Below are 22236 nucleotides of genomic sequence, written 5' to 3'. Positions count from 1 at the left end.
CCCATAGATAAATTAGTAAATCCGATGAAGTATCCCACATTCCAGATTTGCTATGTTGGGCTACATAGAAAACCATTCAATCAGCCATACAGTTAGCCCATCTAAACATATGTTGAATTATATATGACATGATACTCGATGTAAGTCTCCAAATATCCATCATTAACGGAAGAATAAGCCTTTAATGCTAGGTTCTTGCAAAATTCAGAAGATGATTGTTTTCGAATTCCCTTTTTCTAATATAATAATCTTCACCTTTAGTTTTCAGCCAATGAGATTGTCACATCCATGATGAAGGAATCATCTGCTACAACAAGAGCTGCTCTGGAGTCCCGTATGACAAATCTTGCTCCACCAAATTGGCCTGTATTCTGTATGCAACCATTGAAGTTGATTTTTAGAAGGTTGGAACATAGGAATTTCTAAATGAGGGAAACCATATGAGATGTAGAAATTGTAGAACTCTGATGCCTTGCCCGCATGAAGCTCCTGTGTAAAGCTTTTCTATGATTTTTATTGAAAAAGTCTCCCATTTCTAGCTATGCATACATAACAAGCAACGTAATAAAAAACAGCAAATCTTTCGTCAGCATCCCTACTAAAACTGGCACCCAAAACATACCCTTAACTTCGTTGTCTTATTTTAATCTGCGGATGACGCCCTACATTTCCCCACGTGGTGTGAGTCAAAACCGGGCCGCCTTACGACGGAACGCTGATCCACAGAATCGCACAGCTTGCTACGAAAATGACATTTTTGCCCATATTGGTGAAGTCGGCATGCCCACCTCCATGGGCATTTTCGTCATTTAAATCCGTTTGGGGGAACCTTCCGCGTCACAGTCCCGAACTCTTTTATTTATTCCAAAAATTCCAAGTCACCTTTTGAAGTCAATATTTCGAGTGGCTGTAGTGCCATGAAAACGCTGCGGTTAACTGTGGAGTTCCCGCACGCGAAACCTACACGAGCCCTCCCATTATCTGCCGTAGTGCCATGAATCCGACTGATTAGTTTAATTCAGCGGGCTTTGGAGTAAGTTACCAATCATGTGTTGACACGTAGATGAGCTTCGCTCATGGTCGGGTACAACGTTGCCTTCCACCCGGCGAACTGGACCGTTCCCGACCGAGGTCACCAGCCCGAAAACTTATAACTTGGACGAGAGAGCATGCTGACATGTCACTATTCCGTTCGTCCTTATGCTGGGCTCCACCCGAGGCGAGACCGTTTCGGCCCGATTGTTTCCGGTCAGATCGCTGCGTGTACTCTGTCCTCCGACTGCCCTAAAATAAAATAAAAGAGAGAGAGAGAGAGAGAAAAGCATTTTATTTTATTTTTATTTCTTCCTCTCCTCTCTGGAGGAAGAGAGAGCGTTTCTCTCTCAGCGGAGCGCCAGGAAAGAAAAATATCCGAAGAAAAACCCTCCGGGGCTTCTCGCGTTCGCGATCTCTACGCCGTCTATTGGCTCCCCCTCGAAATCGATCTCGGAGATCTCTCGATCGCCGAAACTCTGCTCCTTGGCCGCCGGGTTTTGGGGGCGGAGCGAGGTGTTGATTTGGCCCGCCGGGCTCGCCTCGATCGGGGAGGGGTTCTAGGTTTTGGATTCCGGCCGTGGGATTCCGGGAGGCTGCGGAAGGAGAGGGATTTGAGCCGGGTGTCTCGAGTTGGGCGGTGGGGCGGGGTGGGTGGGGGATTGGGGGGAAGGGTGATTGGATGCTGTCGGTGAGGAGGAGGGATGAAGGGAGAAAGGAGGTAGGCTTAGGGTTTGGGGGAATGGAGGAGAACGAGCTCGAAGAAGGAGAGGCGTACTCCGGGCAGGAGGAGGGGGAGGACGACTCCTGCGTCGACCCCGACATCGCGCTCTCGTACATCGTAAGACCTTCGATTGGTCTCGCTGTCGTGCTTTATTTCGTTTTTAGGAGAAAGTTTGGATCTTTCGTTTTATTAGCACTGACAATTTCATGGTTTTGATGAGATATGGCTAAAGTTTGTATTAGAAAAGTTGGCTCGTTCCAGTTTTTTTTGTTTCTTGCTTCCATATTTCTGTTTGAGTTGGCTGTATAAGAACTTGAAATTTGTTGCTCATGTAATTTTCTGGAGCATAATTTTGGGAATCAGTGGAATTACAACATTGCGCTATGGTAGGAGATGCCTAGATTAAAAGAATGTCGCTTTTCCGTCTTTCTAGCAACACAATTACAGTCAGAATTCGTCTCCATAACTCCTTAAGTTCAGCTGCGCACGTTGAAGAATTGCTAAGTGTTATAGTGGAAACTGTAACAATATTTTTGACTGAATTCAGGCTGAAAAAATGCCTAGTCATGCAGCTCTAAAGTTATGCCTTTTGCTCGCTGAATTTAAGAGCATGCAGAATGTTCATGCATTTCACATTTATAGTTCTCACTAAGAGTGTGGTGGTGCTCTTCTTTTCTATGTGCATTTGTATGGTTCTTTACAGAACTGGCTTTCATTTCCTTCCAGGATGAAAAACTTCAAGACGTATTGGGGCATTTCCAAAAAGATTTTGAAGGTGGAGTGTCTGCGGAAAACTTGGGTAAGTCAGATTATATAGCCTCCACTATGGTATCAATTTTCCAACTTATGGTAATTGCAACCATAGATGAGGTTCTGAAAAATTGATTGAATAACAGGGACAAAGTTTGGGGGATATGGTTCTTTTTTGCCTACTTACCAGCGTTCTCCAACCATTCTGTCTCAACCTAAAAGTCCGCTGAGGGTGCCAAACCACAATGGCACAAGATCTCCCTACGCCCTTTCATTCGAGGTACATTATTTTAATTCAGCATGCACAAAGTTATGGGCCAGCTTAGGTTTCCCATCGGAAGAAGAAAAACTATAATAGTTCAGTAGACTAGCTTTTCCTTGATAATTACGATTATGTATCTCTACAGGGTACATATCAGAATCCTTCCATCAAAATTGGGGCATCACTCTCTAAAAAGTGCACTGCCTCGACAACACCAAGCAAGATCTCAAGCAAAAAAGACATGGGTATGAGAACACAAAGTAATGAGGAGTCTATTCCCCAGCATGATTCCTTGAACAAACCAGTTAATGGAAGTGACCAGAAGACATTAAAGGTCCGCATAAAAGTTGGCCCTGATAACATGTTGGCAAGAAATAATGCTGCTATCTACAGCGGTCTGGGCCTTGACATGTCTCCATCTTCATCATTGGAGGATAGCCCTGATGTGAGTGGAGGGTTTTCCCCTGAGTCTCCGTGGGCCATTCTCAAGGTAAATTTGCTCCAATCTTCAACTTATCTTCCATTAAGGAAGACAGGATCATAGAGTTTGCATCAGCTAATGATTTTTGTGTTCATAAATGTAATGGAGCAGATGATGACATGCTCTCCAGTTCCTGGGGCTGTTTTGCTTTCACCTCTTCCAGGTAGTATATTCCAGTTGACTGGGACAGATAGTTCTTTCATTAAAAAATGTAAAACTGGCATGCTGTACAAGGGCACTCCTGACGGGTGTGCAGTCCTAAGTGATTTGACACTGCCTGCGAAAGATGTCAAAGTTTACAATGAAAAGAACATGAAGTCTGATGAGAAGAAAGGGAAGTCCACAGAAGTAAAGAATGTAAAATGCGAAGATGACATAAGCACAATTTTGAATAGGGAAATTGATATTGAAACCGCAGCAGGACAAAAGCTTGTTTCTGATGCCTTGAATATACCACTTTTAGCTGGTTTGGAGAATGCTGATAGAAAAACAGAAAGGCAGATAGTTAGGGAGTCAGTGAAAGGTGTCACTAGAATGTTGGATTACTCAAAGGAACATGAGAAGATAACAGCGAAGGAGAGAATACCCTTTCCTGATATAGTTAAGGATAAAGAATTGGAGTCAATGGAAGGCATGGAAAATAATGCAGTTGGCAATTTAGAGAATGAAGCAACACATGCAAAAGGAAAACTTAACTCAAAAGCAATGATTGCAGAGAAGGCCTTGGAAGAACGAAATACAAGTAGCAATAAGAACACTTCATCTGATTTGCAAAGAGAAGACGGGAGCAAAGTTGAGAAGAGTTATGATCTAGTTAATGGCAATTCTAATATGTTTAGGGGAAAGAAGGAGGACATGGCTGGACAGACAAATCCAGTTAAACAGATTTCTTCTCAGAAAGCTACTTCATGGGAACAAGGAGAGAAGATATTCCGAGGGAAGGACCAGTTATCTGAGGGAAAAAGAAAGCTGAAGGGAAGCCAAACTGATGCAGCACCACTCATGGAGTTATCAAAGGACAACCTGAGTGGTCACTCTTCTGCATCGTTAAAAGAAAAGAAGAAAAGCTCTGATGCAAAAGCTAAGCATTTTGAAAAGAAGTCCAAAGTTTTGAAATCCCGTAAAGGATCGAGTAAGGACTCATCTAAAGAATCTTGCGGTGATGTTATGGGTGCTGTAAATCCTGAACAGCTTGAGAGTGGAGCTGGTTTTCCAGATTTACATTACAAAGATAAACTAAAGGTTCGGAACTATGAACATGAGAAAGAGCCCTTGACGTCTATTGAAACATCAAAGGGGAGGTCAGGTGATAAAAAGGTTGATAATGCTCCCACCTCTGATGTTTCTATTAATGAGCCCGCAACTATGCCTTTGATGGGCAATGCCCCATATTCAGGTGCAGCTGCTGCCACCCATGCTCCTGTTGTTATAAATGAACATTGGGTATGTTGTGATATATGCCAGCAATGGCGCCTCTTACCCTATGGTACCAATCCTGATCGCCTCCCCAAGAACTGGCAATGTAGCCTGCTTGATTGGCTGTAAGTTTTTCTCTGAATGCACTGTCAACTTAATTTTGTTTGGTTATCACTGTATACCCATTTCTTGTTTTGTTATGCACAAATTTATCTGTACGTATTTACTATGATATTCTAATTATTATTACTTTTGCAATGTTCTTTATTCTGAAGTTTGGCAACTAACATCTGATGCTTTTTGCATTCGTTCCTCTAAATTTATGTTGTTCTCCAACTGATTACTTTCTGAAAATCTCATGCAGGCCTAGAATGAATAGTTGCGAATTCAGTGAGGAGGAAACAACAAAAGCACTACGTGCACTATATCTGATTCCTGTTCCTGAGAGTGGTGCTAGTTTGGAAGGCCATCATAATGTTGCTGCATCAAGCATTACTTCAACCAATGCTCTGCATCTCAATCAAAAAATTGAACATAACATGCGAAGTGTGCCTGCTATTGGGAAGAGAAAAAATGGACCTAAGGATGCAACTACTGTACCTAATCATTCAATTCAGTTTTCAAATCCTGTGAATACGAACCTACAGGTCTCTAACAGAAGTAGAAATTTGAATGATCCGAACCAGTATCCTTTTGAAACAAACTCGTCAGACAAAGTTGGCCTCAGCCATGCGGGCAAATCAACTGACTTCACTGCAGAGAAGCAAAAACACAAACAAAAGGAGAAGCATAAAAATCTCGGCTGCTATTCAAATGAAGGTACACCCTGTACAATTTGAGCTCTTTTTCTTATTCTTCAAGGCTTTTGACCTACCAGGCAACCTTTAATTGCGCCAATGCTCATGTCTTTGTAATAGGCAAAGTTGGTTCTGCAACAGTAATATATTGTTTCTCTTATACTTTACTGCAGGTGATTTTATTGGACAAAACGATAAAAAATCAAAACCAAATAGCAAGAGAGAGGTTGATCTAAATGATTTTAGAGCATTTAAGAAAATCAAGAAAGAAGGCTCACATCATCCTGTCAGAGATTGTTATTCTGACCATGATTTAGCTGGAAAAGCAGGTCCTGACATGGCTAATGGTCTGTCAACTAAGATAATTGCAAAAAATCTTCAGAAACACAGAGATGGTTCTTCGTCAAAGGACTTGAAGTCTGAGTTGAAAGATAGTTTGTCTGCATCATCTAAGAGGTTAAAAGATGAAATTCAGTATCTTCCAAATGGGGATATTAAAAAACAAACCAATGCATCAAATGTAGAAAAATCTGAGAAACTGGAATTTGCTTCTACGGAGAGAAAACTGAAGGAGTGGCAAGATGATCAGCACAATCAGGAGGTCCAGGCTACTGTCAATGAAGTTTTAAGACCTGAGATGTTAAAGTTAAAGAAGGGTAGGGTTTCAAAGTCTGAGGGAAAGGGGTCCAGTACAGGCAGGATTGATAAAAAAAGTTCCTCGACCAGAATTGTCTTGCCTGCTAGCAGAGAGCATCTGCCTGATGGAATGGATGAGGAGGGCAGATATGCCACTGGAAAAGAGCATCAGTTGGGGCCTTCCCAAGGGAATGAAACTTCTAGACAGGCATTGGACTTTGTTGATCCCTCGAAGAGGGAGATGGCATATGCACAGACTTCTACAGCAGCTACTTCAAGTTCTTCAAAGGTATCAAGCTCCCGCAAAAGTAAAGCCAACATTCAGGAAACAAAGGCCTCTCCAGTAGAGTCAGTTTCTTCATCTCCATTGAGGTATTCAAATACTGAAAAGCTCTTTAACAGAAGAAACTCAGTGGTAAAGGATGATGCTTTACATGTTGGTTCCTCTGTCCTGGGGAGCCCAAGAAGATATTCAGATAGTGAAGCTGATGGTGGAAGTGACCGCTCTGGAAAACGAAGGAAGGAGACAGCTTATTCTGTCCAACAACGACTTATAGAAAATCATAGAGAAGCAGAATTGGGAGTTTTAAGTCTTACGAGAGGGTCATTTGATCATCAGGATAGAGAAGCAAATCAGTTATCTTGTGACAAAGCTGAAGATGGAATTCATTTGAAAAGGGTTAGCCATGATGATCTGTCACCTGTTGAGATGGAAGAGATTAATGTGGCGAGTGGTACTAGGAATCTTATGGATTACAGATATCCTCATGAACTTCCATGTAAAGACCATATTGAAGATTTAGATAGGCTGAATAAACACCACCAGGTAAATGGTTCTGGTGAACAGAAGTCTGGCAAGAACTCTTTTTCACGGTTCAAAGAGAGACCGAGGAGCTCTAGATCAGACTTGGAGAAAGGTAAGCTTAAGGTTTCTGGTTTGTCTAATGAAAACAAGGATTCATATTCTATGAAGAATGGCAGCGGCTGCCAACAGAAGGTTGACCTGAGTTCTCATCAGCATTCTACTTATCTTGAAGATTTGAGGGATGAGAAAGATTTTTCGGGGAAGCAGGACTCTGCCACAAGATGGTCTACAGGTAGAAGAGATAATGGAATACAAGAACATTTGGATACTCATGGTCCGTCCATGCTTTCTAATCAGCATAAGGATCTTGACTCAAGAGTTGCAGTTGTCAGAGTTAGATGTGGTAAGTCCAATATCCATGACGACCTACAACCAGCATCTTCTGACAATGATGGAAAGTCATTAGATCACAATGTTTCTGATCTGATTGATCAACGGGAACTGCCTGTTGGAATAGGGAAAGCACATTCAATTTTGGCTTCTGGAGATAAACAGGAAACACATAATCAAGTCCCTCAAAAAGTCTCTTCACCTGTCAAGGGAAGCAGGTCAGAAGTACCCTCTAATGATGCAGTAAATGCCGATGCATCAAAGGCAGGCAAAGAATCCAGACAACCCGATATCCACAATGGGGTGCACCACAATAGTTTGAGGCAAGGCATCCCAAATGGTCCTGACACTTCAAGTCCAATTCGAAAGGATGGTCATTCTGCTGCATATATTGTCATGAAAGAAGCAAGAGATTTGAAGCATACAGCTAATCGTTTAAAGGTTAACATGAACATTTCATTTAATTTGTTCATCTTCAAAGTTTACTGATCTTGTTGTTGCTTTGCAATTGTTCTGATAAATGTTTCATTTTGCAGAGTGAGGGATTAGAACTTGAAAGCACAGGCCTATACTTTCAGGCAGCCTTGAAGTTTTTACATTATGCCTTTCTTATGGAGCCTCTCAATTTTGATAGTGCAAAACAAGGGGACGCATCGCGTGCAATGCAGATGTATTTTGATACAGCAAAACTCTGCCAGTAAGCTAAAATTTCATGATAATTCACTTTTTAGGCTATGTTATTTTGTTAATAGGCAATTAACAAAGTGACTTATTATTATAAAGCCCATATTGGATTGTTTGTCGTTGACACATAAAAATAGAAACTTCAATATTGCATGCCGGCCTCTTTCTTCACTCTGGCCACAAGCCTATTGTGTACTTTGTGATTTTGCTAGCTGCACCTCCTGTGGCTGTTTTAACCTTGTGGTGTTGCATGCCGTTATCTACTTATGCTAGTTTTTTCAGTCTCCTCTTCTTTAGCAGAAAGTGCTTCTTTGGATGGCAAATCAGCATAAGTAGCATTTACATTACTTAGTCTTCCTCTTTTGCACTAGCAGCTTCTATGGTTGGGTCTTCATTTTTTTCTCCTGATCAAACATCTATAAACTTCATGCACTAAGGGTCAACCAACTTGATTTGTGACTTTTGAACCCTTGAGAAAACTAAAAGAACAATATTTTTGCACAACCATTTCATAGTCAGCACCAAACCTGATTCAACATCCCAAATAAATTTAATATTCAATATTCCAATGTGATTGCTCATTTGCAAGGATTTTTGGAATACCTCATTAATTTTGCTACACCAGTGCTTAAAGGTAATGATAAGAATATTTATGCAACATGAGGATCAGTTTATTACACGCGTCAAACATGAAGAACCTCCTGATTTTGAATGTGTTGTCATGACTTGATCATGAAGACATTGTTCACTGTTATGATCAGTTAGACCAGATGGGATTTTGAAGTTATGTGAAATGCATTGAGTGAAAAATAATCTTTTCATAATAAAGTCAGGGTTTGACAAGGTATGCCTTGCTGGTGCCACATGTTTTCCATATTTGTCCAGATGTGGACAATGTCAGGAGACATTTAATTATTTGCTTGACATTGTTTGGGATTCAAATGTTGATCCATGATGTGCCAAATGTTTAAGAGCAAGAAATTTGTCCATATGTATGTGACTATTAAGAATCTTGATTTCGAATTGCAACTTCTTATGTTGAATATTCTTGAAATTCTGTATTATCTTTCATTATCAGGCAAGGAAGGGGGGAGGCAGTGGTCTTTTCTTTGGATATTGACATAGATTTTTTTTTTCTTTTTTTTTTCCTTCTGGTATCCATGGAAATTTCTTTACTTCTGGTGTGTCAATTTCTTTACTTCCCTTTTGTGATAGGGAAATGTATGGCACAAAACAGAAATAATTGTGCTTATCACCTTAGGGAAAGTCAAAAAACTGATGAGCAACCTAAATGGAGAGATAGGGATTAATCCTTGAAGTAGATTTGGTGGGACAATTGAATTTATAGATGCAGTGTGCTTACACCAAAGTTTGGCTCTAATCCCATGTTATATATTATCTGCTGACAACATAATAGAAATCGATTTGATGAGAATAGGTTATTTATAAGTATTTGGAATCATTATGGGATTCCTTGGAAGGTTGGGATCTAAGATTAAATGAAAGAAAATATATTATTATAAAATTGAAGCTTGCTGAAAATGGAAATAATATTGAAGCCCTATTAGAAAGTGATGTAATGTTAATTCTATTTTCTTAGATCCATTAAAAGGATGTGGATGGCAGCCCAATGCCTTTTCAATAAAATGACAATAGGGCCACGAATGTTGTGTAGGTCAGGACTAAAAGGGGGTCCAGGGCTTAAGCTTGCAAGATGAGTGGTGCAGATATGAGAATTTTTGTGGTAATCTCAGAAGTCTAGGCATTATAGGGGTGAGGAGTGAGTGCATTTGAGGAGGAAAGGAGTTGCAGTGGTTTTGGGCTAAGCGATGGACATGTAAAAGGAGGAAAGGAGTAAAGGGCTTTCCATGAAGATAAAAGGAAGCTTGATTAGAAAAAAATATCTGAATTTCATTGAAATATTCGGAGACATGTAAAAGGAGGAAAGGAGTAAAGGGGTTGCCATGAAGATCAAAGGAAGCTTGATTAGAAGAGGTATCTGAAATTGCATTGAAATATTCAGGAGAGGAGTGAAAATTGGAGATAACATGGATGGATGGTGCAAAAAGATTTAGAAAAACTTGAAATGACGTAGGATGTACTATGTGGCCCTTACTAAATATTACTGGCAATTAAAGAGTTTTTTGAAAAATAAAATATAGTTGAGAAGTGCTTGATGTTTATGGTTTTGATATACTTGATGGACACTTCATGGGTCATTGATTTGATTGTGTGTCAGCTACTAATCTGCATTTGGATCATCCTAATTTGATTAGTATCAACTTTGAAAGGAGAAGAGCTATCCCCTAGCGAGCCAATCCTAGATCTCTACCAATGAAATTTGAACGGGAGATGATCCCTGTCTGATCAGCCAATGGCAAGGCAAGAATTGGATAGGGCCCAAGTATCACCTCTGATCTCTAAAGTTGTTCCAATCCACCACCATCTTGATCTTTAATATCTAAAGCTGTTTGAGAACTGGTGGAGAAACCTTAAATCTACCATGACTAGCTTGAAACTTTTATCGATGATTCTAGAAGCAGATCTAGTTATCTTCTTAGTGTATTACACCGGCATCAAGGCAAATGACACCCACTTGAAACCCTTAATTGGGACAGTAGAAAACCTAGGGGATGTGCTCTAGAGTGGGATGTAAAGAAGCACTATAACTGGGAATGGGGAAAAGGGGGCATAAAAAAGGTATGCCATTTCCTTTTCTTTTACATAGCTTGTCACCATGAGTCTTTGTTACTAGACCTGTGAGGGCATGAGTCATTAGGACTGGGTGGTTCGAATGTTTGGACTGCTTGGGATGGTGATTCAAAAAGCAGTTCATATGGGGTTTTATTTTGCGGGTCCAACCCGTTTTGGCTTGTGGGTGATGGGTGGTGGTTGACCTGGTCAAACAGGCCAGGTTAGAAACATTGATGTTTACAATAATGGGAAATTTTTAACTTAGCAAATAATAGAAAATAGAGCATCTATGGCTTCATGACATTCAACCACGTCTCTATTCAAGTTGAAGGATTGGACTATACCAATCAAGTTGAAGAACTGGACTATCATAATCTGTGCACTGTTTTGCTGAATTAAACTTGACGTGTATAAAAGAAACATAAAAGTTTATTTTCAGTAGATTATTTTATTTGGCTGATGCTTGGTTTATCAGATTTTGTGCCCATGAATATGAGAGATGCAAAGAAATGGCAGCAGCTGCTTTAGCATACAAGTGTGTGGAAGTGGCATATTTGAAGTCTGCGTACTACAAATATCCCAGTGCAAGCAGAGATCAACATGAATTACAAACAGCTCTTCAGATTCTTCAGCCAGGTTAGTAGATATGCAGCAATTGTTGGAATTTGGGTCTAAAAGTTTCAACATGTATTGTACTTGTTCCTATGTTTTGTTTGGTAAATACATAGATTTAATATTTAATGGCAGTTGTTGCCTAAACTATAGACTTAAATACTGATCATTCCAGATAGTACTTTTAACAAACCATTTACTGCAGCTCTATTGGACTTGTACAAAAAAGTAGAGTGAATGAATAGATTGTGCTATGAGGATCTTATCTGCTTGAACGAAAAGTGGAAAATGTAAGATGTCTTACATTTGATCTACTGTGATCTTGAGAGCTCATTTGTGGAGTTCTGTCGACAAATGCTCATACTTCGAATTTTTGTGAACCTTGAGGGAATGATCATGTTGTCAGTTTCCTTCATGAATAGAGTCATTATTTGTTGGACCCTTTCTGGGGAACTGGCAGAACCTTTTCACTGTCTCCAATTATAGGGCAGCGGGATTACGATTATTTTATATTTTTAAGTAGTTATTTTGCTGATGAAGATCCTAGTGTCCAGTTGTTGTGAATTGGGTCGTGCTAATGTAACTTAAATGTAGATGAAATCTGCTTTCGGTGGAAATGGGTGGATAAACTTGTTCGGAGAGGGATTGTGGGCTGTTGGTTCTTACTGATTTCATGGAATACATAATGAATTTGACAAAGCTTAGTCCTAATCAATGCTTAGTTCCTATCAGTGTAATGGATAGAAAAATCCTTTAATTTGCTAAAGATCTAGTTTTTAAGAGGAGAGATTCTTTTGATATTCTTTTGTTGATTGTTAAATCATCTTTTTTAAAAAAAATTAACTATCAAAAATTGTCATGCGCACTATCACATTGTTGCTTGTATGAATCTGCATCCTTTTCCCCCTTAGATATAGTTTTGGTGGTACTGTATGACTGCTTGTCAAGGTTTTCCTTCTGCATTTGTTCCATACAGCCATTTCTGAACATTATTTCCATTTATGCCTGTTCATGTGTTATACACTATGTTAATGAAGAGTCATTGCTAAGATGTTAATTGTCCATTTTTGGTCACAGGAGAATCGCCATCCTCTTCTGCTTCAGATGTTGATAACCTAAACAATCAGGGTACATTAGGTAAGGCTACATCAGCCAGGGGTGTTTGTTCTCCTCAGGTTGCTGGCACCCATGTTGTAGCTGCTCGCAATCATCCGCAAATTATGCGGTTGCTCAACTATGTAAGTTTTGCTACTTTTGATTTTTCATCAAGTTTTGATGGATGAGAAATAGGCATATACCTGCTACTTGGTAATATATTATTAAATCATACTAGCCCTGCTCCCCCCCCCCCCCCCTCTCTCCAAACAAAAAAAAAAGGAAAACATCAACAGTGCACACAGCCTGAGAATATAAACTTATTAACTCACAAGCTATACAGTTTCAGGAAATTAGCAGCATCTTATGGTTGACTGGTAGTACATGTATCTTTGCTGTTGATTCATTTCTGACAGTCTAACTTGCTACAGTAAGTTGGGACCTTACAATTTTGATATATGTTAGGCTGCATTGATAGTTTGAATTGCATTCTGTTGCCTTATCCGATATGGATTGGATACTGATGTTGGGATATTTTGTAGATACCTACAGGGAAGAAGGGAAGTGCCATTATTTATTTATTTGTTTATTATTTATTTATTTGTTTATTATTTAGTTATTTATGTTAGGATGCGTTGATACTTTGAATTGCATGCTGTTTCCTTATCTGATATTGTAATGGATATCGATGTTGGTATACTTTGTTGACCTCCAAGGAAGAGTGGGAGTCCTTCCTTCGTTTATTTATTTATTCTGAGATCAATATTTTTTCTTAATGATGGATAGTTAACTTTAGAGTTTGCAATTCTGATGTTACTGTATTTGTTATGGATTGTATTCTATGGATATGTATGGTGACAAAATGATGGAATTTGTGGATTTTGGTGTTATTATATTGAGTTTGAATTATGCTACCACGATAACTTGTTATGCTTTATGAATGATTTTTTTTCATGTATTCAGATATTGTATATTTATTTACTACCATATCCCAGTTGTATCGTGTCCTCCTATGGGATTTGCCTTATTTATTTACTACCATATCCCAGCTGTATTGTATCCTTCTATGGGATTTGCCATATTGCTGATATCCAAGGTCCGCCGTATCGGTACCGGTCGGCGTACCGGTGGCGGCCGGACCGGTACGAAACCGGTCCCGTACCGGTCCGTACCGGTCCGAACCGGTGGCGTACCGGTCCTTCAACAATAAATTACCGGTACCGGATTTTACGCTGATCCGGTACCGGTTCCAGGCCAGACCGGTACGTACCGGCCCGTACCGGCCGGTACGGACCGGTACGGCAGACTATGCTGATATCCATATCTTACAATATCCATGTCCATGTCTATATCCATTTCCATGCCTTTCATAGGATATATGTATGTATGTGCTTGGTGTCTTTTGTGTATTCATGATGAAAAATCTTTAGGATTTCGTGAATCAAGCAGGAAGAATACTGCCTAAATTGGCTTAACTGAAAGTGGGTAGTGTGGTCTGGCTTTTTGTTTGTATTAATGCATATGAGCATGTGTTCTGCTGTTTTCTTGTATAAAAGACATGTGGATGATATTTACCTTTAATTGTTGGTGGTTTTGGCATGGCATCTAAAGGTGTCCTAAATAAATTTGGCTGCAGACAAACGATCTAAATGGTGCATTTGAAGCGACTAGGAAATCGCAGATTGCTATTGCAGCTGCTAGTGTCAGCCTGGAAAAGGACAGGGCTGATGGCATGTCTTCTGTGAGAAGAGTTCTCGATTTCAACTTTCACAATGTAGAAGAACTACTGCGACTTGTACGGCTATCAATGGAGTCTATTGGTAGTTAGTTGTTCAAAGACAGAGCAGACATTGTCCCTGTGAATAGAAGATCATGTTCTTCTGCATTACCCTCAGCTATGCTGATTATAATGGGGTGAAAATGCTGGATTGGTTTCGATCTCACTTCTACGATGGCATGTTCTTACTGAAGGGATTGGATCTCTCAGTCTCACTTCCTGTAGAATGTGTACAGAAAGATCAGCTTGCAGTCCTCGTAAAATATTCTTTGTGGCCTGTGATGTTTGAGGCATGGAGAAGGGCTTAATTTTTGCCCCTTGCTCCATCAATATGGAGGGGTGACAGGTGTAATGCATTTCTTATTACCCTGCCTCAGCAACAAGATGGAGATACTGCTATAGACAAGGTTGTTTCACTTGCTTTGTTTGTGGATTCAAAATCTATGTGACAGTGGAAACATGGTGGGGAAGTGGTGCATGCATGAATTGTTTTCCATTAAGCTCTGTCTGCTATGAAATGCCCGATATAACCTTGTTTAAAATGCCACAAAGCTGAGTACAAACTAACGTGTCTTGTCATGGTATGTAATGTTTTCAGAATTCGAGTATCTTATTCTTTTTCCTGTCTTTAAGCTATAACAATGTCGAAGAAGCTGTTTTATACATTTGGAAGTCAACTGCTATAGCTGCTGCTAATAATTTTGCATTTTAACTTTTCTATAGGTTGTTCTATTGGCTCTTGTTCATACCCAGGATCAGAATATATGCAATCTGGGATGAAGCAGACGGGTACCGAACAATTAGAGTGTATAAAGACCTTTAGTATGTAGGTTCTCTGACATGAAGCTTCTGTGTTCGAAACTTTCCCAAAGAGGTACGTAAAGTGGAAATATATGATTTTTTTCTCTTTTTGGATCTTAATCTTCTAAATTTATCGTATGCTATATTAATTGCCGCATGTTTGTTTTATCTGACAGGGAATTTGTTAAATATTAAATCATTATTGCTAACATAAGGTGGGGAGCAGGAATATTCTTGGGAGGTCCCTCTTGCTGTCAGTCTTCGGACAAAGCTCCAACAGGTAAAACTCCATTCTACCCACTTACACTGAACAGCATTTTTAAGATTTGATAATAAATAAATACATTCATAATCAGAGAGATGGGAAGAGAGTTTGATAATTTTTTTTTTTATAATGATGATATGGTGATGGAAGACCCAAGGAGAACAAAAAGAGAGAAGAGGAAAAGCCACTTGAAAAGAATCAAGGAAAACAAAATTGCTGTCCAGGGAGTACCTGTGTACATTCTCAGACCAACAATCACTTTCCTTTTAATCTTCCTTGGATAAAATCAATATATTCTTTATTCAGAAAAAAAGAACCCTTATAATATCATCTCTCCAGATTTTGCTCGAAAAGCCCTTAGATCCCCATGTCAACACATTCCTTTTTGGTCGACTTCTATTTTAAATATGTTAGTTAAAATTCTTGAAGAAATTCTACCCAACTGGAACTTTCTGAACTTGTAAGGAACTGCTTGGCTGTTTGGCACCAGAATATTTCATCTCCGACATTGGAGATATATGAATTATTTAGTGTCATTATTACATTTATTTCTACTTTTAACAGATTTGAGCATATGATAAGTTGTAAGTGATGGAGATTTTGTGGAATAAAGCATGAATTTGACTCACATCTAAAGTTTTCTTTATGCTTGATTTCTGTTGTGTTAGTACTTGAACAATCATTTGTTGCGTTAATGTTTCTTATTTTAATCTTGGAATGCCATCACTGGAACACCAAATTTTCATAGTATTCAGCAATGATGCCTGGGACCTTACTTTGTTTTCCCCTGCTAATGTTGTTTACGTGATGACCTAATTTAATATAGAAAATTGCCACCATCTTGCTTTTCTTAATAAAAATCTTTATTTATGTCTTAGGCATTAAATATGAGCTTTAAACCTTATTTTGTATGGGTGGTAGGCATATCTTTTCTTGTCATTTAGTTGAGAATTCCAAGTCTTGATTGTAATAGTAGCTCATCTTTATTGAGAATTCATATTTCTTGCAAGATTTTCAATGCTGAAAATGCTTGAAGTCATAAACTAAATGTTTTTGAAATTTTATTTTTTGCTTGAATGATGAAATGGACAATTTTTAATGACCAGATAGGTTCCTTACATTAGATTTGCGTCAAATTTTGCCATTAATAGTGGGATATCTAAACCAAGATCTTGGACAAGACATCATGATTTTATAATTTGAGAACACTTAAGAACCAATATTTGGTGATTTCTTGCATATGCATTTTATATTATATAATGGACATTGCTTCATTGCTAACTGTTGGTTCAATTCACAATTGTAAGTTTTTAATTATGTTAATAATTTTGTTCTCAAGGTCTAAATCTGAGCTGATTTTGGAGTCATTTGGATGTGGGGTCGGTTCGGATCAGAATACTTTCAAGTTACAATGAGCATTATAAAAGAATTTATAATGCACATTAATTCCAAATTTAAACTAATGCTGTTTGTGTGCCAATAGCAATATAATCAAACTCTGGATATCTTCACTTGGACTAATGGCATGTTTTCCTAGGTCGTACACAGCTGCAGTGGCTTAACGAATACATTTGCTTCCATTGTTTGTAATTAAGATGGAAGTCTTGTTTTTCATAAGAAACCAGCAAAATACAACTCTGGGGGCTTAATGTGCATGTGTTGGTGTGGATGCATGCTGATTGCTCAAAATTGCCGTTTTTCAGGTTGGAGAAAGATGGCAAGTTGACTGAGCAGTGACATAGGCGGCTGCATGCTTTCAGTAGTTTTGTTGGATTTGTATCGGGAATTGTACAAAAGAGCACCACTCTCTCTGAGTTGGCCTGACTACTCCCCATGTGTTTAAATAGCAGCAAAAATGCATCGATTCATTTCATAATAAAAGTACTACTATTAACATGGTAGTCTTTTAAAATTAACATGGGAGCACGACTTATCCATCTATGCCGCATGCTCTCTTTCATGTTTGTGTATGCTTGGTGCCTATTAGTATTAGTTGTGCAGCATAGTAGTATAATTGTCGAGATTTGTTAATACTTGCAGATAGTAGATGCTCAGATTATTAACAGTTATCATAATTGGGTTGGGTTTGTTAATCTATAGATCTCTTTATGCAGGCGATTATTTTTCCACATGCCTATCGGATCTCCTGGATATAGGAGGAATAACGGTCCATGAGGGTTCTGTTCAAGTAGATCCATGAGAATTTCAGGAACCTAGAACAGTGCCCAGGCATCCTTTGTGGTGTCGTGCAAGGCATAGCTGTTTCAGTTCTTTTTTTAAGTCTTCGAAAATAGATGCTGGTCTGCGGGCCATAACTCGAGAACACCTGAGAAGTGGTATCCGCTGTCTGAAAATGAGCAAGCTGTGCTTCATGAGCAGCTTGTTTTTGGCTCCATCAAGCTTGATCAAGGCTCAGATCAATTACTAGACTGATACAGCTTTTGTTTTTGGACCGAATGCTAAATATTTCAAGATGTACCGAGTTGCTTGCTTGATTCCAGCTTCATTGAACTATATATATAGGTAAATAGATAGATACAAATAACTAAAAATATGTTAGATTAGCTGTTAATTATTGATATCGGCCCAATGATTATGTTTGTTTATCAATACAAGCTAAAGCCATTAGACGAGTTTTAAAGAATGAGATTATTTCGACGCAAGATAAATCTTCAAGTGGACCAACGGTACTGCCTTTTATCTGAGTTGGTTCCTCGTTAATGGCCGAGTCGGAATAGCTGAAACGATCTGGAGCTTAAAAAGTTTGGGCTAGGTTTCATTACGCTCTGAAAACCCGAGAGGTTTCAGAAGGATTAAGATTCTGACGGTGGGTCGGTTTGCATAATTCCCCAGTTGCTCTCCCAATAAGAGTATCTGATGAACATCGTGATGGGATGATAAAAGGTGTCCATGTCGAACTCCAGTTTGCTATTTCTGCTACTATTGTAGGAAGAACGAAACAAGGGCCCAGACAAGATAATCCAACAGAGTGCCAGTGCCACCATGGTTGGTTGGGTGCTGAAAACAAACAAGAGAACGGATGGTGTAGGGGTTGCAGAGCAGAGAACGGTTCATTTGTCTCCCTTATGGTCCACCTCCAGCCAACACCTCAGAAAATATAAAGGCACTTCCATTCATTCCAACTCGGCGATGATTCAGTCTTCTTCAATGCAAGCGGCCATGTCCTCGGAGGCTAACTTTTTTGACCGTCTAACTCCCAAAGGAGACGACCCACTTCCCCACATCACGACAAGCATCCGGAGTTCAATAATATGATGTTTTAATCTATCAATAATGTAGATTTCCTACAAGAAACACTTGCCATGAGTTGAACATGTGTATGTCATTGGGTCTAAAATCCATCTGAAAAGGAAGCCAAAGCCAACACGTCTCGAAAGAAAAGTCAAAGCAAAATATAAGAGAACAGGATAGGGGAAAAAAAGAGAGAGGGGGGAGGATAGAGTCCTTTTTATATTGAACTCAGTAGTGACCCCAATTTTATATCACACACTCCAATATAGATCCCATTTCCTTTCAAAGATCTCCCTCCCCTTTCTTTGCCTACTCCATTACTGCCGCCACTTTCTTCTATTCTCTCCATTCATTGGCTAACCAAAGCCAAGGACACATCACAACTTACGACCTGTCCTCCTGGTGAAATCTAAAACCAGATTCCTACCCACAAGTTTTCAAGGCTCCAGGGCTGGAAAAAGCTGGCATGGGGCAAGATGAGTTTGCCAGGTTTTCTAAAGATTGCGAAGAGTGGGGTTTCTTTTATGGCATATTGCAAGCCTTGGCTTGGCTCCGAAACATTTTCAATGATATGTTTGGGGAGGATGTGCAGGCCGCGCGGATGAACCAAGTAACAAAAAATTCGGACATGCTTGTAATAACAAAAAATTTGCTAACATTTTAAAAGACCATTCCCTTCTCCATACCAATGCAGCGTAATGGAATACAACCTCATATACGATCTGTAATTAGTATGTGTTCAGATTTGTAATAGGTGCATTTTTCAAGTGTTCATGTACATAAGAAACTAGTCTAAATGTTACCATGGAAAATGTCGTATTGTCATATAATATACGCCGGTAAATAACTTTACAACAATGGCAGGTGAACAAAATCATTGGCTCCGAAGCTGAAGCCTTTATTTTTTTTTATTTTTTTATTTTTTTATTTTTGCTTTGAAAAGGGGGAAGGGGAAAGGGAAGGGGAGGAAGGGACAAGCCCACCCCCGCGTAACAGTCCCCACTGGCCCTCATCCGATGCGGGCAAAAATGACCGTGTCTTGGGCACCCCGGCCGGTTTTACTCATACCCTCTCCATCCGTGGGTCCGGCTTGGTTACCCCTCTGGGCTCTGGCACGAATACCACGTGTGAGTACGTTACACCTAGCACCATTGAAATTATCAATAAAGAGATACGCCCTTTTAGACTCCGTGTCCGAGTAGAGAGCATCCGGTCTCTACAATTTAATCGACGTCCGTGCATTTCGAACTCGGAATCACTTGATTGGAATTTGGAAGTAAGACCATGCTTTCATTGGGCTCTGGAACCCTATATTATGAAGCCTTTGTTTGTGGGTTATGGGACTGAGAATCTGGTAAGTATAGGAACAAATACTGGCGTTTTCTGAAGTGACCGCTGCTACCCGAGCAACCTGTCTGCAAGGTAGGGTGGGAGCCCTTTCCTACGTAAAGTATCAGTCACATGAGGCTCGAAGAAAAGAGCGCAAAACCAATAACCGATATTTGCAAGCGGAATTATCAGATAGTGTGATTATTGAATGTTAAATATTCTGAAAACAATTCTCCAAAGGATTATGATGGACAACACAGACTGTACTTGCCAATATTAATACATGCCTGAACGTCAATCATCCACTAAGATATAAACACCTCTATAGACAAAAACTTCATATATTCTCCTAAAACCATTTTGTGCATCGTGCCAAAGGCTTTAAAAATACTATTTAAGTTTTTTTGATCATATATAAATATTCAAGAACTCTCTAATATGCAATGCAGTATCCTAGTCTACATTAATCATGGCTAGATCCATTTTGATACTAACTGCAGACCTTATTAAAAAAAGACAAAAAATTATTATCAGAATTTTTTGAACCTATGTAAATATCTAAGAAAGTACTCACCACCATTATTTTGGGAGATCTTAGTCATGTAAGAATAACTAACAGGCTAATTCAAAAATTAAAAGAAGGCATTGTAAGCAATTTGCTCATGAAAATGGGAGAATGGTTTCACCACTATTATGAAGAAAGTAAAATATGTTATCACAACCATGATAGAATCGATTACTGCATGACAAGAACAAAATGGCAAAGAAGCCAGGTTAAGAGCTTTGTGCAACATGCAAATGTCCTCGCTGGGTGTCTCACCGTCTGATATGACCAAAGCCCTAGTACAAGACATGGCGAGCTGATAAAATGAATAAGATATCTTTAAAAATAATAAAATGCTGGTACTTTTTGCACCCGTTGGTATATTGCTGACGGTGAATTCCACCCAACTAAATGACAGGATTGTCGATAGCCAAGAAAAAGTGGCAGCAAGAGCCCAAGACATATGGAAACATCAAGAAGAGACTCGGCGAGCTGAACTAAATGGAATGACAAGCGGCAACATCGTACCATTATTTTATTTGTAGAGGGGCACAACACAGGAAACTGAACCGCAGCTTTTTTTTTTTTTTTTTTTTTTGGGTTACAATGGGCCGTACATAAAATGTGCATGAATGCACCTAACAAAATTAGAAAAAAAAAAGCTAGAAGAAGAAACAGACGCTTGATTCTTCCAAAGAAACAGATACTTGGTTCTTACAATATAATGAGCCATAAAGAAAATCATCCAGTCGGCCGCACTGTTTGTCTCTCGGTAGACATGGATGGCCCGAAAAGAGCTACACCCCCTCGCTAGTCTTCATATATCGTGGAGTAGCGATTACCTGCATGCATCGCTATGCCGATCTCGAACCCACTCGATCACTGTAGGCGAGTCTTCTTCGAGGTAAATGCAGACCGCACTCAGAACATGCCTTGCATAAGAGATACCCTCCCACACAGCTCTGAGCTCAGCTCCAATGACAGAAATGTCGAAGATCCGCTGACTTCCGGCCGCCACAAGCCTAGCATTGTGGTTTCTGATAACAAAGCCTACACCCCCGCTATCTCCTCCCTTAGCAACACTGCCGTCGAAGTTCACCATAAGAAAACTAGAAAGTGGGGGGCTTCCAGGAGATGAAAGCAACCCTGGTATTTAAAAAAGCCGAGTGAAAGTTTTAGATGTCTCTAGCCATCCCCGGAGAAACCATTGTAGCGATACTGATGATCTTTTCGGTGTGAAGCAATGCTCTGTCCAGCACAAACCTCGGATGTACCATCCTGTTCTCGAAAATTCGGATGTTCCTATCTAGCCATTTGTGATAGGTCAGATAGGCACATCTGATCTCCCGCTCTACGATACTGGGCCTCTTCGAGGATGCCTTAAAAAAAGCCAGAAAGTCCTTAGTCAGGGACATACCTTGCCTAAAGCAGGGTACGACCATCATGCACCTCCATATTTGGGCCGCCCACAGCATCCAAAGAGGACATGACAGATGAACTCCTCCACATTCGGACAAACCTTGCAGACTAAGGAGACCTTCACCCCTCTGCTGGCCAGCACCCCATTGGTTGGCAGGCACCCCCGGGCTACCTTCTAGATGAACAGGGCGACACAAGGTAGATGCGCAACCTCCAGATCCAGCTCCCATCAATTTGTCAGGTTGGAGCCCTCGTCACCAGACCATGTAGGTCTCGGGCATTCACCTTTGACCTCCCAGTTCCACTCCAAATCCTTCTATCTGTTGTCTCTCCTATGGGTATCGACAGTGCCAGAATTCTCTCAGCCAGCTGCTCCCCAAAAACCCGTCGAATGAGACCCTAGTTCCACCTTCTCTCTCTCGGAACGAATAGATCACAGACTTTGCACCCAACTAGGTACCTCAGGTCGAA

The 22236-nt window shown here is 39.9% G+C and overlaps 1 protein-coding gene across 7 annotated transcripts; it reads left to right on the top strand.

The window, feature by feature from the left end:
• The first annotated feature begins 1227 nt into the window (after positions 1-1227).
• Positions 1228-17735, top strand: LOC103716048 (cysteine-tryptophan domain-containing zinc finger protein 7-like). Of its 7 annotated transcripts, none has more exons than XM_039124601.3 (15): positions 1228-1873; positions 2483-2555; positions 2653-2786; positions 2914-3258; positions 3361-4790; positions 5030-5484; positions 5636-7734; positions 7830-7990; positions 11147-11307; positions 12361-12521; positions 14015-14736; positions 14879-15029; positions 15133-15236; positions 15372-15456; positions 17336-17735. In XM_039124601.3, the coding sequence occupies exons 1-11, from the start codon at positions 1715-1717 to the stop codon at positions 14204-14206; spliced, it is 5370 nt and encodes a 1789-aa protein (XP_038980529.3). In that variant the 5' UTR covers positions 1228-1714; the 3' UTR covers positions 14207-14736; positions 14879-15029; positions 15133-15236; positions 15372-15456; positions 17336-17735. The 7 variants fall into 7 exon arrangements, with proteins under 7 accessions (XP_038980529.3, XP_088558899.2, XP_038980528.3 ...); XM_088702773.2 differs by lacking the exon at positions 17336-17735 and having other exon boundaries at positions 5636-7306; positions 7421-7734; positions 15372-17137; XM_039124600.3 differs by lacking the exon at positions 17336-17735 and adding an exon at positions 16925-17137.
• The last annotated feature ends 4501 nt before the right edge of the window (positions 17736-22236 follow it).

Source organism: Phoenix dactylifera, chromosome 8 (genome assembly GCF_051530095.1).
Source record: "Phoenix dactylifera cultivar Ajwa chromosome 8, Ajwa_hap1_PhDact_Kaust_v1.1, whole genome shotgun sequence".
Lineage (NCBI taxonomy): Eukaryota > Viridiplantae > Streptophyta > Magnoliopsida > Arecales > Arecaceae > Phoenix > Phoenix dactylifera.
Note: the sequence above shows the minus strand (reverse complement) of the source record. Positions and strands in the feature narration are given on the sequence as shown.

Coding starts and splice junctions, on each gene's coding strand:
- LOC103716048 (XM_039124601.3), top strand. CDS start 1,715: ATGCTGTCGGTGAGGAGGAGGGATGAAGGGAGAAAGGAGGTAGGCTTA. Junction 2,556..2,652: donor AGTGTCTGCGGAAAACTTGG/GTAAGTCAGATT, acceptor ATTGAATAACAG/GGACAAAGTTTGGGGGATAT. Junction 7,735..7,829: donor ATACAGCTAATCGTTTAAAG/GTTAACATGAAC, acceptor TTCATTTTGCAG/AGTGAGGGATTAGAACTTGA.